Here is an 18,121-nt window from a genome sequence, read left to right as displayed (position 1 = left end):
ACAAAGCGTTTGTTTGCTTGCAGTATTTGGTGAGATCACCAGATCGCCATTGCTAATTGCTTCGCTCTTGCTACTTCTGTTTATAATATTCAAGTATAACTATGAATTCTTACCCTCTACTAACTTGACACGAATTAAGTAAGTGCTATGCAACAGTTTTCGTGGCATGAAGTCATCATTAACAGCCGTTCGCGTTCGGAGAGCTAGTTATCAGCCTGTTAGCGAAAACTGAATATATAATCTTCATCACTTACTAGCCCCGTGAAGATAGTTTACTTGCAATTAATTGTTTGTGAGAAGAATGACGTTCAGGACCACGAGAGAGCAAATTATATTCACGGCTTCTGTGCTTCATGAAGACTTTAATACCAGCACACTGTACTATCTGTGCAAATGTTGAATATATTTGCTTCCACTAGCGTTTTGTTTGTGTGGTTCTTTTTGGCTGGGAAGGCGTCCTCCTCGTGAGCGGTGGAATTGTTCGCTCACAATGCAATGGAAACTATATATTCATTCAGCGGTGAATGAATATTCCAAACCCTGGTCTAAAGGATAAGAACATATAGTACCGAATCGAACAGAACAATCCTCTAACAGGTTGTCCATTCAAGGAACCCATTCTGCTTCAATGTTTCATTACTGATAAGATGAAGAACACAGCTCATCACTCATGAGATGGAGAATACTTTTGGAAAATCAAATACGACTTAATGCTGTGGGGATTTTTCCTATATTTTTATACTGATCGTGGGACTTTGCTACTAAGTATATATTACTATATATTATTGCCGCCCCCATTGATCTTGGCCTTCAAGACCAAATTCAATTTGTATTAATTTCAAGCGATTTAAAGTTAGGCTGGTAGCAAGCGAAATTGAGACCTTGCTGAAAGAACAAATGTATCTAAACGTGAACAATGTTTGTCAAATACAATTTAATAAGGTTTCGGCATCCAATATAAATAACATTTCTGCAACAATTGTACAACATCCTAACATTTCAACTAGTTAAATTTGTTTCTTAGGAAACTTATCAATCCGAGTAGAAACGTGGCTCACTAGATTCGTTGTTGTGGACTGGACAATACCTTGCTGCTAGACATAATTCATTTTACCTCACATTGCGAATCAACTGCAAAGCTTTTAATTCTTAAGAAAACTACAAGGATCAGCCTCATAGGGTTGTTCGAGCTATTGATGTGGAATCAGTCGTCACACTTTTGAATCCGCCATTGCTCGAGAGACTGCCTACATTTATCTTGATTAAAATTGTTTGTTTTATATCCCAAATGTATGCAATTATATCTTTGTACATACTTGCGATACGATTTTGATATTTAAGGTTCTCTTCGCCAAGTTAGTGTTCAAGTTTTGTATGCAAGCAGTTATTTTTATAGCATTAAGCTTCTCTACCATTCTGCGATTTCAGCTAGAGCGATAAACTTTTTCTCATAATCAATCGAGTTCATCTTATATAAATTAGAAATTAATCTTAAGCACTCAAAATTTTCCCTGGGGTAGTTGTCAATTTCTCAGGCGAAACGACGTAACATGCAATTTCATCCGAGCTTGCATGACACAAGATCAGAGCATACAAATTAAAGCTTCAAATCGTTTTATGGCACTTTTTGTCTTGCTGTCTAACAACAACCTACCACTAGCATGCTACGCGTAGGCAGGGCCGGTGAAAGAGGTGGGTACGGTGGGTAGTACTACCCACCTGAAAATTCCAAAGGTAGGTAATTAACAACCTGAAATTTCTAACGAAAAACAATGGTAATATAAGTATTGTCATGAATATCGAAGGTTTAAGAATAAGTATTATTTATAACAATAAGAATATTTTTTATGTTACTCAGAATAATAAATAAAATCAAAATTATAGAACCCTTGTACTCAGCTAGTAGAGTAATGGTGTGAAGATATATAGCAGAAAGGTAAGATGTGACAAAGATCATTTGAGTAAGCAGAAATCTTTTAGTGACTTAACTTTTACTTTTTTCCATGTCTAAATTTTCTTGTTTCCCAAAACATTTTATCAGGATTTCTCCGGTTTTCATAAGATTTCTGCTCTTCAATGAGCACGTTCCTCTTCCGTAACATCACCATCACCGCTTCAGTCGATTACCAGCATGCGGGCCACTCGCCGGGCCTTCTTAGGACAAGTAGTTGCTGGGGGCTAGGTTATTGAGAATATGGTGAGTGAGGAAACAGAACGAAGACCAATCCGAAGCATCAATAATTCAATGTAATATTCACTTTAGATGGTGCTTTCTTTTTTAATATAGTCTATATATAGTGCTTTCTTTTTTAATATAGCTACCTGTTACATTTTCGGACGACTTTCTCCGTATTCATTGTGTATGCTAATGACTCCGGATATGATGGTTCCAAATCACTGTTTCATACAATCGAAATCCTTTTTATTACGACTTAACAGTGCCAAACAGCTCTCTGGATCGTTAATGCGTTGTTGCTTTTGTTCGATTGGAAAAAAAAAACTTTTATATGCCCAGATTTTCGCGTAAGATCATTAAAGTGCTTCCAGGTAATGTCCTAACCATTTCAGCATATTTAATTTTACGAACTTCAATTTTGCGTTCATTCATCGCGATTATCAAAATTTGCTTGACTTTTTCTGACGATTGCATCATTTGGTCCCGTTTTAAATCAGAATACACACAAACCTTTATTTTCAATGGATCCGAGTGCGGGTAACACCTCTCAAACCGTTGCTTTATCAGTATACAGGACTCGTTATTTCCATTTTTTCATAAGTAAATAAGTAACGCCACGGTGATATCAAGGTGAAAATTTGACATCTGAAGGATGGTTCTTTCGAAAAATGGGGTAAGTTTAACATTTGGGTCAGTTTTGGGACTATTGCTCAAAAAGTCCACATCAGCGACTGGACTGTTTATAAATTTGTTTTATGCGCCGTTCGCTTCGCACGAGACATATTTTGATCGAAAATCGGCAGTGATCTCTAGTTGGGGAGTCCTATGTCAACAGTTCGAATAACCCCACAGTAGTTTCATGGAGTATTTAATTCTTAAATGTGCAATTTCGTTTTAAAACAAAATACCGAAAACGCTTCAAACTTCGAATTTACACGTTTCATGCAAATTAATAACGAAACAAAATATTGCTAAAAAATCGAAAAACTACCCACCTGGGCTTGTTTCACCGGCCCTGCGCGTATGACTGAAATGTTAGCTATAATTTTGCTTCTATTTATAGATTCGTGTGCTTCCATCAGCTTCGCTTTTGCATCGATTTACCAATCAGAGCGATGCTTTCCCTTTGATATATCGCCTACTCCTTCAAAACCAGGGGAATCCGATATGCCGGAGATTTTTAGCAGATAAAATAGCACACTGCTCGTTACTAACCAAAATTTCAATCATTTTTAATTGAAAATACGTGGATTAATACATTCAAATCGAATCTTAGAAATATATCCAATCAAATAATGAAATAATATTAATAATTGATGCAAAATAGACAGAGCTGTAAGTGTTTAAAACCTGATCACATTTCTACCTGTATTTTTCCTTGAGTTTCTGATTTGCACCCCTATATAGAAAATAAAAATTTAATAAAAACACAACACCGCCGTAATTTTGAATCATACATATTCCGTCAAATCAAAATTTAAGTGACTAACTTTTTTTTACTAAAATATTGTTTTTCAAATTGCGGTTTCGCGGCTTTTCATGATGGTTTCATAGAATCCCAGTGATTGGTTCTGGCTGACTGAGTAAATTCATTAGGGTAAATGTAGCGGTGAATGTAATTATCAATGGGCCCTCTCTATCCTATATAGAAAGCATAGCCTAACATTGTTTAACTAGACAAGTCTTCCTAACTGCCCTATAAACTAGTCATCAAGAATATGAAATATACATTGCTGTTAACGAAATAAAACCGGCTCTAAAGTGCATTTAGTGAAAAACCATAAATATAACCCGAGTGGCGTATGAACATCGAGAAATCGGCTACGACAATTAGCGATGAGAAAGCAGTCCCCAATCAGGCGAAACTCTTTCCGTCTTGCAACAAAAATTTGCGACCGAGCCCTATTAACTTCGCTGCGCGCACTTACAGACAAATTATCATCAGCCAAATGAAACACGGGAACCAGAAAACCCTTCAAATATTAGTTTTCAATTGCGACAATCGGCCACCGGGACGCAATCATTGCAAATGACCTCAGGCAACACCCGGTTCGTACGCACAATAATGTCCGCTACCGACTGGGTTTTCGACCAACAAAAAGTCACAAAATCCCATTATCGGGTAATTTCCCAGACCCCTAGAGACCCGTAGTCGCACGGACCATCTGGTAGCGAAGGGCGGCTAGCCTGTCTCAGTCGAAGAGGACGAAATATTTTGGGTCATAACATTGCCAACACTTTCGCCAGACCGCCAGCCCGCCCAATGACGATGCGGCATGCGCCTGGCAGTAATATTTCGTAAGCCAGACGGCGGCGCGCGAAAAAAGACCCGACATTGGTAGAGCAAATTCAATTACACTCGGGTCTAAGATTCGACAGCTCGGGACTAATTCATTGAAAAGCCCATAATAATGAGGATGACTAGTCGAAACCTGAGCACGAATGGTTCTGCCTGTAGAGAAAACAAACAAGCCTGCGGTTTCATTCTTTGGAGGTGGCCATCATTAATCATACTGACTTTCAGAGACCTTCCAGTGACAGATGGAAGCGTATCAAAGTCACTCGCTTGATCAAACAAATTGAAATCAAATGCTATTGATAGCTAACAAAACGCCTGTCTTTTTTTTTGAACGTTGTAAAAAACCAGCAATCCTCTTGAGATTCAACGTTGTAAAATTAGCTTACGAGGAAGTTACGCTGCAAAAAAAAGAAAAGTACGGACCCCGTATCGGAACGCGCGCGCGCTCGTTTCTCCTTGGCACAATATCGATCTCCGATATCATAACTCATAATATCGATGAAATTGAGCATCTTTGGTTTCATAAGTTGACCCTAAGTCCCGTGTAAGACGTCGGACACCCCGCCGGGTCGACCAAGTGATGGCTCGTGTTCGGTCTGAATAGCACCTTCCCGTCTTTTGTGTGCGAAATTTGGAAGCATAAATGTCGTAATAATGGATATTGTTACCTTTCGATTGTTCGATAGCATCTTAGAGATAAATAGGGTGCAAAATCTTCGACAGAGAGAGAGAGAGAGGAATGCCAGTTTTGATTTCTGGTTTCCCGGAGACCTCGGCGGCCCGGCCCGTTCGGTGTTGTTTTTATTTCGTTCTTCCTGTTAGTCCGGACTCCAAGGGGCATTCGATGATGACGATTGAATGAGAATTTCTCTTCCGTTCCTGATCGTGAATGGGTGCTTAAGATGCATTGCATTGATGCATTCTGTGCGCAGTGACGAGAACTGGTGACTAGGTGAAGAACGGACGACGTGAAGGGGGAAACAAATTGTAGGAAGGACGACTGTACGCGCACGAGGATAAAATTATCCTCGCCGGGCTGTACTCGGAGTGTTTGTGTTTGAGGAAGTGCAAGCTGCACGAGTCGTCGAAACTCCCGCGTCCGTCTCATATTACGCTTCATTTTTTTTTCTCGTAAGATGTGATGGTCAGTTGCTGTAGTAAGAAGAAACGAAAAGAAATAAAATGCTGTTCCATTTTCCGAAATAATCACTACTATTGGGCAACGTATGAAATGTGAATCCTTTAGCCACTTAAGCAGTTCTCAGCAAACATCGTGTTGAGTTGTTTAATCAGTCATTAGTACATTGAGATTGTGAATATGAAATTCAAAACGTCTTTTTGATGACAAATATTGCAGAATCCTACAAATGTGACTCATTCGATTTGTTACTGTTTTGCCTTTCTCAGTTAGAAAAACTATGCAATCACTGTGAAAACCGACTTTTGAACCGACGCTCGGAGGGCCGAGTGTCATATACCATTCGACTCAGTTCGTCGAGTACGCAAACTGTTTGTGTGTATATGTAACAAAAATGTGCACTCGTTTTTCCAGAAGATAGCTGGACCGATTTCCGCAAACTTAAATTCAAATGAAAAGTCTCTTGGTCTCATAGGTTCCTATTGAATTTTACCCGGATCGAACTTCTGGAGTTACGGGGTAGAATGTGCAAAAAAAGAAGGAAAAGTGCAGTCGATTTTCTCAGAAACTGCTCAATCGATTTTTCTTCAGCTTAGATTCACATTAAAGACCTCAGAGTATCATTCATTGAATTTTGTAAATGTACAAAATTAATTAAAAAAAAGTGCACTCGATTTTCTAGGAAACCACTCAACCAATTTTCACAAGTTTAGGTTCAAACGAAAGGTCTTACAATCTCACATAACCCTACCGAATTTTGTCTGGATACGGCCTCCGGTTTCGGAATTACAGGCTAATAAGTATAAATATTTCATTTTCAAGAGCGTGAAACGGAAAATTAAGCCAAATGCATTCAAACAGCCATATAATCCTTCAATTAGGCAGGTACGGATAGTTTATGACTTCATGACAATAGTTGGTGAAGTAAATTTTAAATGCCAATGGACATGGACTTTTATAACGTTGTTTCGAGAAAAAAACGCGTTTGAAACTAATTGTCTATAAAATCAGAGACAACAGTTTATTTTTTTTTTTAATTTCTTCAGTTCGCTTCACATCTCGTCCAAGTCAGTCGATAAAACAAAACCGCTTACGTTCGGGACGAAAGAAACCAAGTACAGTATTGTGTAATGAACAATAGAACTCGAAAATGAGTGAACCAAACGAACAAAAGCTACCGCCGGTACGAAAGAATACAATTATTGTTGACTTCTGGCAGTGCAAAATTCGACCTTCGATACGAGAACTTATATGGAAGATAGTGCGTGTGCATGATCTTCCCTCAAGCGTCATCGATCCTTATATTCGTAAAATTATGTCCCAATACGGAGAGATTCTCTCTATCGAAAAAGGAAAGTAGAAGAACTTTTTCCCCGGTATTCTAAATGGCGCACGTTTGTTACGCATGCGCTTGAAAAGGCCTGTACCTTCTTATGTAACTTTCGGTCAGGATACAAGAATTCCGTGCAAATCACTTGTTACCTATGACAATCAGATGGCCTAACCTTAGCAGTACATTGTAATTAGTCAGCTGGAATAAAAACAACCTTCCGTTGCTATAATCACTGTTTGGAATGTGGAAAAAATATTGTTGTTCATACACTGAATACTGGTTTCATTAAAAAAGGAATGTATTTTTATGCAAAAAAAGCAAAGTCTTGATCCTATTGGCACAAACAATTCTCTCAGACCGGGACTCGAACATACGACAACTGGCTTGTAAGATCAGCCGCCCAAAGCATTAAACGCATGTTATATTTTATTGTAGCATTTTTATTTCAGACTAGTTAATTCAGTTAACCTAGCCAGAAAAATTGTTCAAAAATTTGCTAGGAATTGCTCAACTCAGTTATTTCCAACGAAAAACAGATTCGAAAAAGGATATGAAGGATTGAAATTGCAAAGGTAACTTTCTCCATCCCGTAAAATAGTTGTTCATTTAAAACGCTCTTAACAACAGGTGGCACGGTTTAGGAATTCCTTTGAGATATTTAAGAACAAAGTCCCCTTTTCCGATATGACTTTGAAGTTTAAAGTTCTACATTTTAAATCCATGTAACCATCAGTTGATTTTGCCATAAGACTAGACGGCGAAATCACAAAAGCTGCATCATCAAAATCGGATCAACGGACTAATTGAATTACCTTTTCTTACTTTTGAATAGAACAGAAACATCTTTTATTAAAATTATCGCTTTGCATAAACTTTCAATTTAGAAAGATATTGATGCGTATCATTTGAACAACGTTTCTTGCTGTAGTTTGCGATCGGATGCCGGCTCGTGCTTCAGAAAAATAAGGCGAAAGAATGTTTCGTCTCGCTGTTGGACGTAGTAATAAAACTGAGCAACATGCTTAGTATAAAGCAGCACTATGCCCAAATCGTGACCGATGATGTCAATGCTCTGTCAGTTGATAAATGATTAAACTCCATTAGTTATAAATGATTGAATGAATCCTATCGTTGGTCCTATAATCATCCTAATAATTAGCGGTAGCAATCGAAACGAAATATTGCACTATCACACTTTTCATTGTATCATTTACTATACCCCGGCTTATTATGATATTTCTAGAGCCAGATTGGAATCAATTAGACTTTTAAATTGGGTAGTTTTCGTTTCCTTTCGTTTTACATTCAAAATTTTTCTGTAAGGTTAATCTATATTGGCTCGTTTAAAATATGAAAATATCAGGTACACATGTAACGAATACTGAAAACATACATGTTCATGGTAATTTAAAGAATAAAAAAAGTTATTTCATAACATTATGACAAACCAACCTTGCGATACGAAATTAGATGAAAACAAAGCGCAATCAAGTGAATTAGGTGCAAATGTTTATCTCATTTTTTTCATTGCTTAGCGGGTAATTTTAGAAGTTTTCAATCGTTGATTATAAAAGTGAACATTACTAATTAGTCCGATATTACTAAGTCATCCCACATTGAATGAAGGTGTAATTATGTGAAATAGTGATAATGTTTTGAGAAGAATCAATTCGTAAATGTTCAGAAACAGTTTCATAAAGTTTCCTAAATTGGAAAGTGAATTTACTTGGAAATGGAAATAAATAGAGGGTTGTATGCAAGACACGACCGATCACGATTACAATGAAATAATTCTAAGGTACCCATAATAAATACAAAAATAAAGATGATAATGGATGCACTAAAAGTCACAAATTACAAACTTGCTCTACTTTTAGTGTTTACATTTTTGGCGAATGATCAAAATAACAATTAGATTCTTTCAGAACAATTGATTCTACTCTATTTTGATGCATTCAACAAATTTTTACATTTGAAAATTTTTGGAAAATATCCTTTAAATGAAAGTCAATTATCATGATTTCAAAGTTACTTAAAAGATCAATTTTGGATACGAACAACCTCAAGATATAAATCTGGACAAATGAAACGATTTCATATCATCATAATTTTCAAGACAGAGAACGTACGAACTTAATCATTTTATAAACAGAGATTAGAGAAGATTTTAAATATTTTGATCGAAAGGTGTGAATGTGAAAAATTTGAATAACCGTCAACCAATAAACTCAGTAATAGTGTAATTTTAATGATCCTTCGTTAAAAAAGCGTCGATAATCTTCGGAAAGTGTCTGAAAATAGAATGGCAGCAATACAAGGAAGAAAATATGTGAGCAATACAGAAAGAAAATATGTCCATACGCAATCAAATTACTTAATGTTGTTCATATTGTAACTTGATCTTATTATTACATGAACGAACATTGTCATTGTTACAAAGTATGTAGTGATAAGACACTTGTTGTTTTGATATAAATAATAATTTAACTGAAACTGGTGGTAACCCGAGTTTAGTAAGGATTCAAATGATAAATGTAAAATCGCAGATCAGCTTGTCTTGAGTTTATCTCTAATACTGTATTTTATTGTATCTGATAATTCTACATATGTTTTGTGGGTCTGTGCAACTTATTTGTACTAAGTTTCGAATCTTTTGAAGCGTTTTATTCCTGATGGGACAACAGCAAATCGATACTACATAACGATTTTCATTGCATTATTTTTGCTACACTTATTCTGGATCGCTTCTATAAGATTCTTGGAAGCAAGAAATTATATGCTTTATACTTCAATTAGGTTACACGATTATTGTTTGGTTTAATAATAGGATCTGAGGGATTAGTTCTTTGTATTTAGCCACATTTAATGAAAAATAATTATCTATGATTATCATCATAACACAACTTTATACTGAATTTATTTGCGCGCCACCGTGTTGCTCGTATGTAAATGGAGATTCCAGTATGCAAACTACCCGTTGACAAACTAAAATATTTTTAAACTGTTTCCTATCAAGTTAAATGAGGAAAAGTTTTCAATGAATCACATAGGTTCGGAAAATCTATCGCCAATAATTCTAAGTAGGCCTGCTAGTTACCGGAGAATCAAGATAAGCCATGGGTAAACTAAAGCAGAAATGTATTCGGGCATATATTTATACTTTCCGAAACGTAACGTAAGAATAATAAAAACGGTTATGTGCCCTAGCACAAAATTTGGCTAACTCCTAAATGACCAAACCTGCATCGGCCAGAAATAGTCGAAAACACGTTTTCGTTCGGCACGTCAGAAAAGACATTGCACTCCGTTGCAAAACAAAAAGTGTTCTGTGAATAGCAGGAACCTTACGTCTGCTTAGCGGTTCAAATTGAACTGCCGAGTTTAGCACTAAGCAGTTCAATTTGAAATGCTCTGCACTGATGAGTCGAAGACGAAACGTAAGAATAATAAAAACGGTTATGTGCCCTAGCACAAAATTTGGCTAACCCCTAAATGATATATTTATAGATTTTGTTATAGTTCATACTGCGCAAATCGGACGAGAGTTTGACATCATTCACTGAGACTGTCATTGGCTCGTGAAAACATAGGTCAATTCAATCCAATGTAATTGAAATGCTTAAATGACGTTACCGCATAAGTTTAAGTTAGATGTTTTCGAATCGATTGGTAGTTAAATTATATAAATTCATCAACAAATGACTGAGTTCTACGCGTTCAAAATTATAATAGAAGAAGGTTACGCAGTTATTTTTGCATTTTTGTAAACTGACACCCAGCCTCGTACAGTGAAGAGTTAGCAAAAGCGACAATCCAACGAGCGAACGCATATACAATCTAGTCATCAACTCATTGGACGAGCTACTTGTTTCATTCGCAGTCAAGCATCAACTGAAATCAAGAAATGATTTGCAGCAGTATATATTTATAGATTACTCTTCGCACTGCGCAGAATGATGCGGTGTTTTTAGGCATGACACAAAGCCTCCTATGCCGATCAAGAAAATGACGTCAATTTGGTCAGCTGGGATTGGTGGATGAAAACATAGGTCAATTCTAACCATTTTTTCAATAGTATGCTATTGAAATACTGAAACGACTTTGCCATATATGTTTAAGTTAAAAGTTGTTAAATTATATCAATCCTTTAACAAATGACTGAGTTATTAACGTCCAAAACAATGACGAAAAAAGGTTACGCGGCTATTTTTGAAACTTTTATTTGACACCCGGCCCCGTATAGCGAAGAGTAAGGCATTTTTAATGCCAAAAACGATCATTGAAGGATTTAAACCCGTTTTCTAATAGGAAAGTGTGACAAAAACTTCTAATGGGAAAGTGTGACAAAATATTTCAAAACATTTTACAATGTGATTCAGGTACGTTACATTGGATTGAATTGACCTATGTTTTCACGAGCCAATGACAGTCTCAGTGAATGATGTCAAACTCTCGTCCGATTTGCGCAGTATGAACTATAACAAAATCTATAAATATATCATTTGGGGGTTAGCCAAATTTTGTGCTAGGGCACATAACCGTTTTTATTATTCTTACGTTTCGTCTTCGACTCATCAGTGCAGAGCATTTCAAATTGAACTGCTTAGTGCTAAACTCGGCAGTTCAATTTGAACCGCTAAGCAGACGTAAAGTTCCTGCTATTCACAGAACACTTTTTGTTTTGCAACGGAGTGCAATGTCTTTTCTGACGTGCTGAACGAAAACGTGTTTTCGACTATTTCTGGCCGACGCAGGTTTGGTCATTTAAGAGTTAGCCAAATTTTGTGCTAGGGCACATAACCGTTTTTATTATTCTTACGTTACGTTTCGGAAAGTATAAATATATGCCCGAATACATTTCTGCTTTAGTTTACCCATGGCTTATCTTGATTCTCCGATAACTAGCAGGCCAACTTAGAATTATTGGCGATAGATTTTCCGAACCTATGTGATTCATTGAAAACTTTTCCTCAATGGAATGAAATGGAAATAGGAGCTCAGATGAAATAGAGAGCCGTTACACTTGTTATTTATGTTTCCAAGCACATCGTCTTTTTGTCATATTAACTTAATTATCATCAATATCGTTACTTATTTCAAACACATATTCAATCACAGCTATGCTTTTGGCCAATAGTGGAAAATAAACTTATTGACTTATTGATCGACGTGTTGCTAAAGTTATTGCACGTGTGCTAAAGTTGTTGCACATTTCAATTGACACGAATTAAAGGTATTGCTTTACTTTTACTTGGCTCTTTTGAATGCATATCGGGAATACTTGATTTGACCTTCTTTTATTATACTGCCCGTCTAATGAAGGTCTTTGCAGCAAAGTTACAAGTTTTGCATTATGACGCTCCTTTTTGCAGCTGCGAATGATTGTGCGTTGGGCATGAGTTAGAAGTAACATTGTGCACAGAAATGCAATAGGAATGGTTGCGTGACTCATGCAAATTTATGCTGATTCGCATAGTTCTACATGGTTTGCGTGTAGAATTACATACAATTATAGAAGCACCACACGCTTCAACCTGTTGAATATTCATCATTTAATGCCCATAAAAAGTATCAAGAATCCTTTCCATTTATTCCACGGTGACCGTTTCTGGCGAAAGGATGCTTCGAGGCAAACGGAATTCAATTCGTACCAATGTCGGAAATCTTTTCCATGAATATTGTGCTAACAGTTCCGTTCACGGTGTTCGCTATTTGAGTTGTCGGGAGCGAACTGCGTGCGAGAAGTTTTGGTGGTTGTTGGTGTTCCTGCTTTCGATCGGAAGTTGCAGTTTGCTGATTCGGAAAATCTATCACAAATGGGACCAAACACCGGTGATTGTGAGTTTCGACGAAAAATCCACCCGCATCTGGCAGATTCCATTTCCGGCCGTGACCCTCTGCCCACAGACCAAGGCTGGCCAATCCTGGTTGAATTTCAGTCGTGAACACATCGAAAACATGGTGGGAGAGGATGTCATTCCAGACCATAATATGTAAGTGTGTCCATTGGATGGTATGAACATATTTTCAAATTAATTTAATTCTTGTACGCCAATTGGCCTGAATAAAAAAAATGTATAAAAAAAATTTAATTTTTCCAACCCAGGACGGATTACTTCATCGCGATGGTGCAGATGTGTGAACGTACATTCTATCACGTGCTACATAATAGTGAAATGCTGCCGAACAAAACTAGCTCCGACAGCTTCGCTACCCTAATTGATGACATGTCGATTCCGATGAAGGAAACAATCCATTTTTGTTTCTTTCGCGGGCGAATTGTCGATTGTGAAGCTCTTTTTCGCAAGACCATAACAGAGGATGGCATTTGCTTCACTTTTAACGGTCTTTCAAACGAGCAATTGCTGCGACCAGAGACAGTTTTCCTGAAGGAAGATTTTCCTCTATCCGAAATTCGTAATGCCTCAGACTGGACTCTAGAGCACGGATACTCGGCTCAATCTGATCTCTCATCATACCCATATCGAACGGTAGCCTCCGGTTATTCATCCGGACTCGCAATGAATTTGATAACGAATAATAGAAATTATGATTATCTTTGTGGTGGACCCGTCCAAGGACTAAAGGTTTTGTTGCACTCTCCTGCCGACTACCCGCAAGTTTCGAAGAAGTTCATTCGCGTTCCGCTAAACCAAGAGGTTACAATCGCCGTGAAACCACAGATGATTGTAACCGCTGAAACGTTACGAAACTATGCCCCCGAACGCCGACAGTGTTTTTTCGACCACGAACGATATCTGCGGTTCTTTCAAGTCTACACCCAGGATAACTGCGAACTGGAGTGTTTGACCAATTTCACCTTTCGGTACTGCGGCTGTGTGAAGTTTTCGATGCCTCATTCCAATCGAACCGCGATATGCGAATCCAACAAAATCGATTGTATGATTCTTGCGGAGAACGAACTACTCGAGATGGACGCCGTGAAGCATCGGAAAGGGGAATGGAATTATCGAGCCGATTGCAACTGCCTGCCATCGTGTACTTCGGTCCAGTATGACGCAGAAATAACGCAAACTGACTTCGACTGGATGAAATGGTCCGTTTCCTACGGAATGTCATTGAAAGGATCAGAAGGGTATAACCGGTGGAGCAAATGATTGTTCAATCGTTCTAAAACAAACATATCCTCATTCGTTACAGGGTTCACATTTCACGGCTCGGGATCTACTACAAGGAGGCACAATTTATGGCCTCGAAGCGAAGCGAGCTGTACGGATTGACGGATTTTCTGGCCAACTGCGGAGGACTGCTGGGACTTTGTATGGGTGTCAGTTTGCTGAGTTTAGTCGAACTGGTCTACTTCTGTTCGGTACGACCGTTTGTCCTTGGACGAAATACTAAGGAGATGTCATCGAAGGCCGAGAACGATACTCCGGCTATTAGTTTGCTATCAACAGCCGTTGGGATTAAGGATGGCTTTTGAAAATGTCATTTTGGAAAACATTTTACATTCGTATCAAATTGAATGTTGATACATTTTAAAAGAACTCTCATTAAATAAATTTCAACGTCGCTTAACCAGAACAAATCGAGAACTGTTAAGTTTTTCATGCCTCGTTTACGTGATCTACTACAGATCTAATGGTCACTTGCGCACACAAAAAATCCCAAAATCTGACTTAAACTAATTTGAATCTTATGCCGTTTTTCATTAAAAAACACTGGTGGCGTGGACTGCTCTGATTTTGCACTTTGGACCAGAAATGCAGTATTCTGATGGTGTTTTATTGCCATTTCTGCTCGAAAGTGCAAAACCAGAGCAATCCACGCCACCAGTGTTTTTCAATGAAAAACGCCATTAAATCGTTTTAGAAAATTGAGAAATGATTAAATTGGGCCATATGAATAAAACGTAGCAAGCTTGTGTTTCGGTAGTTAATGCGGAACTTACGTATTAACACCACCACAGCAGAGGTTATGCTAATGCGCCAACGTGCTGCATGTTCTATTTAGGGTATAGAAACTAGCTATCAATAGACCTAGGCTTTGCACGGACGAGATTGCGTTTTTCTTGTAGTGAAAACAAATTTTTAAATACTTCGTTCTTAACTAAGGGAAGGCCTTAATGTTGTGTGGACCGAGAAAACTTGGATTAAAGTTCTACTTGCAAGGGGCCGCCGCTTAGAACCCTTCCAGATCAGTTATCTATCCATTGCTCTTTATTAGCACAACTTCTGCTGAGGTGGCGTCAATACGTAAGTACCGTTAGTGTATTCACAACTCAAACTCAAGCTTGACACATTTTGTTGCTCTAATTTTTTTTCTCCCTCTCTCTCTTTCTTTGTTTTCTTGGCCGAAAAAAACTTCAACATTTCGAGAACATTGATTTAGAAAAATGAATACAATAGAACAATTTGAATAGAATTTACCAAAACCGAATCCTTTTTCCACCAAGTATTCGATTTACGTAACTCCTTCAACGAAACACACTGATAATACATTACTATATTCTTATATTCAGAACGAATTGTATAAGTACGTCATGGAAACAGTTGTTTTAGATCTACTGGTTCAATCCATTTCAATACACTCATATATTAACTGTTTTCCTAGAATATCGATATACCATTTTCCAGCATCTTATCATAAAATCCCCTCCGAACATACCCTGTGGGGCTGTTTTCAAGAAATTACCCGAATGTTGCTGTCTTGAACTACGGAACTACCACAAAAATCGTTTTCTGGCATTGACTTTTGAAAACCATGTTGAAAGCATCCATATTGTGAGGGTTTTCAAAAGGGCTCAAAAAACTTGAAGTAGCCATCTTGGATTACTGAAAGGCCTCAAAATTTGTTATATTCGGCATCTTATCAAGGAATCCGTTCCGAAAATATTCATATTTTTTTTGTTTCAATTATAGAGGATTTAACACCTTAACCTTAACCTTCACCTCTTCAGACCAGAAAATCTTTCTGGCCCTATGTGCGGGGTTGGGAATCGAACCTAGGTGGACTGCGTTAAAGGCATCGACTATCCCATCACGCTACACGCTTTAAAAATACTCATATTGTAATTGATCTGAAATAATATCGATCACCCGGATGTCGCCAACTTGGGTTTTGGAACAACTTCAAACATCTGGTACCTGCTTTTTACATTCGTTCCGAAAATATCCATATGGTAAAGTTTCAAGTGAAGTAATTTTTTTTCTTCGAAGTAGATACCAAATACCGTGATCTTTATTTTATTCGAGTATTTATATTTTTTCAAGAATACTTTAGTATCATAGAAAACTTTCCATTATAAGCAAAATAGAAAAAAATACTCAGGAATTTTTGAATGAAAGATATTATAAATTCGAGGGCATCAGAGAGTGTTAGCAAACTCCAGCTACGTATGCGCTCAGATAACCAACATGAATAACAATGATATTAGCGTTATAATGCTTATTACGGGAACAGCTTTATATCTGTACTTAAGAAGTTTATCTGTTATAAATAGGCCATTTAAAAGATTTTTTCAAACGAGACTAGTCGCAATATGCATTATAGATGCTTCAATGTAAATGGTGGTACATTCTACCTAAAGCGAGATCGAAGCAGTCTTGCAAATTGTATTACAAAATTTAAACCTGTTTTTGATAACCTTGTCACATATGTGACAGTTTGTAACTGTCATGCTTTAACTCTCGATATCCTGTAATTCGAGAACCGGGAGTCGGTTCCAGAAAAAAAAATCTACAACAAACTAAATGACGAAAACATCTTTTGTTTGAATCTAATACCGTTTTCGTTTATTAATCACAGCAGCCCGAGAGCTGACCTAGAGTCACCCGAACAACTTTTGATGTGTTTGTTTTAGTAACCTGGGGTCGCTCTAGATCGGACTCCAACCGCGTAGTTTCGCTTTGAAAATTTTCTCGGGTCGCACCACGCATCCATGCGAGTTTGTTTATTTTTACTTTTTTCATGAGTTGTTGTTTAGGGCGCGTACCATGTGTACGTTTTACTGGGAGTCAGAGTCGCCCGCGTATAGGATCAAAAACGAAAACGGTAAAAGTTTACAGAAATCGATAGGCCATCCTTCAGAAAATTGAGTGCAATTTTTCAAGTTTTGCGCATTTTACCTCGTCACTCCGGAATCTGAAGTTGGATCTAAGTTTGTAAAACTCGCTATTGAGAAAATCGAGTGCCTGCTTTCTTTACAACTCACAGACATTTCTAGATCTTGAATCATTCTTTTTAAGAGTTACATAAAAGCACAGTTCGTTTCAGAATTCAATCAAGATTTTGAGTACATGAATTAAGTACTGATCACCAATAAGTGCCAGAACACGGACTAAAAGCGAACGTATTTCTATTATAAGATAGCTTATCACGAAATACAAAAAAGCACCATAATCCTATTAAAACAAGTTCAACTCAAATTAGGCATATTTTCGTAGCAATGGATAAATAATTATTAAACAAAATTTGAACAATTTTTAAAAATCGGACATTAAAAAAGCTAAAACTAGTGTGCGCATATTTCTCTATCTTGGCCTAGAAAGCAATATACTTTTTGAATTATTAGCTACAACATATCAAAAAATAAAAACAAAAAATGGTTATGTGTTAAGTACCAAAAATAATAAGAAATTTATATAGACCGTGTTGGTGATTGCCGATGATTTGACAGAAGCTGCTCGATATTTCTCTACAATGTGTACAACATTTTCAATCCGGTAGAAGATGCTACAAGAACTCGTGTCTCTTAATACATGAACCGTGAGAGAATTTTTCTACATTTCTTCGCTCCACTTCATACTCTGATTATTTCACGGTCCTTAAAAATAATTTACAGTCTGATCATGATCGGTGCTGTGTGTAACTTACCAAGAGAGAATCGCAAGTTGACTTGATAATTCTCAACTAGGTTGCAATATTTCAAAACCCTTGTTACATTTTCATAGACACAACTTATACAAAGGTTATATGCACATAGTTAGAATGAGCGGCAATAGTAAAATGATTCTATCGCAATTATCAACTGCCCATATAGCATCGGATCGCGAAACGAGAATATGCGACAGTTTTTAGATTCAGAAAGAATCCCCACAGCAGCGTGCTAACTCGTGATTCTCAGACAGGTCATCGAGAGAAATTCGCTCTCGCACTGTTGTCTATTCGATGTTAAATGAACCATGCCGGTTTTCTGTTGCTGCGATGATATCC

General features: G+C 37.3%; 2 protein-coding genes across 17 annotated transcripts in view; one reads left to right on the top strand and one right to left on the bottom strand.

The window, feature by feature from the left end:
• Positions 1 to 18,121, bottom strand: part of LOC131438189 (whirlin) — a 282,897-nt gene that overhangs the window by 91,226 nt on the left and 173,550 nt on the right. The gene's annotated exons all lie outside the window — the stretch shown is intronic.
• Positions 11,653 to 14,693, top strand: LOC131438201 (pickpocket protein 28-like). The gene is made up of 3 exons (XM_058608056.1): positions 11,653 to 12,939; positions 13,053 to 14,042; positions 14,108 to 14,693. Exons 1-3 carry the CDS (start codon positions 12,566 to 12,568, stop codon positions 14,388 to 14,390), a joined length of 1,647 nt encoding a protein of 548 aa, XP_058464039.1. The 5' UTR covers positions 11,653 to 12,565; the 3' UTR covers positions 14,391 to 14,693.

The sequence above is a fragment of the Malaya genurostris genome, chromosome 3, assembly GCF_030247185.1.
Source record: "Malaya genurostris strain Urasoe2022 chromosome 3, Malgen_1.1, whole genome shotgun sequence".
Classification (NCBI taxonomy): Eukaryota; Metazoa; Arthropoda; class Insecta; order Diptera; family Culicidae; genus Malaya; species Malaya genurostris.
The sequence above is the reverse complement of the archived record's forward strand: the minus strand, read 5'-3'. Positions and strand labels throughout refer to the sequence as shown.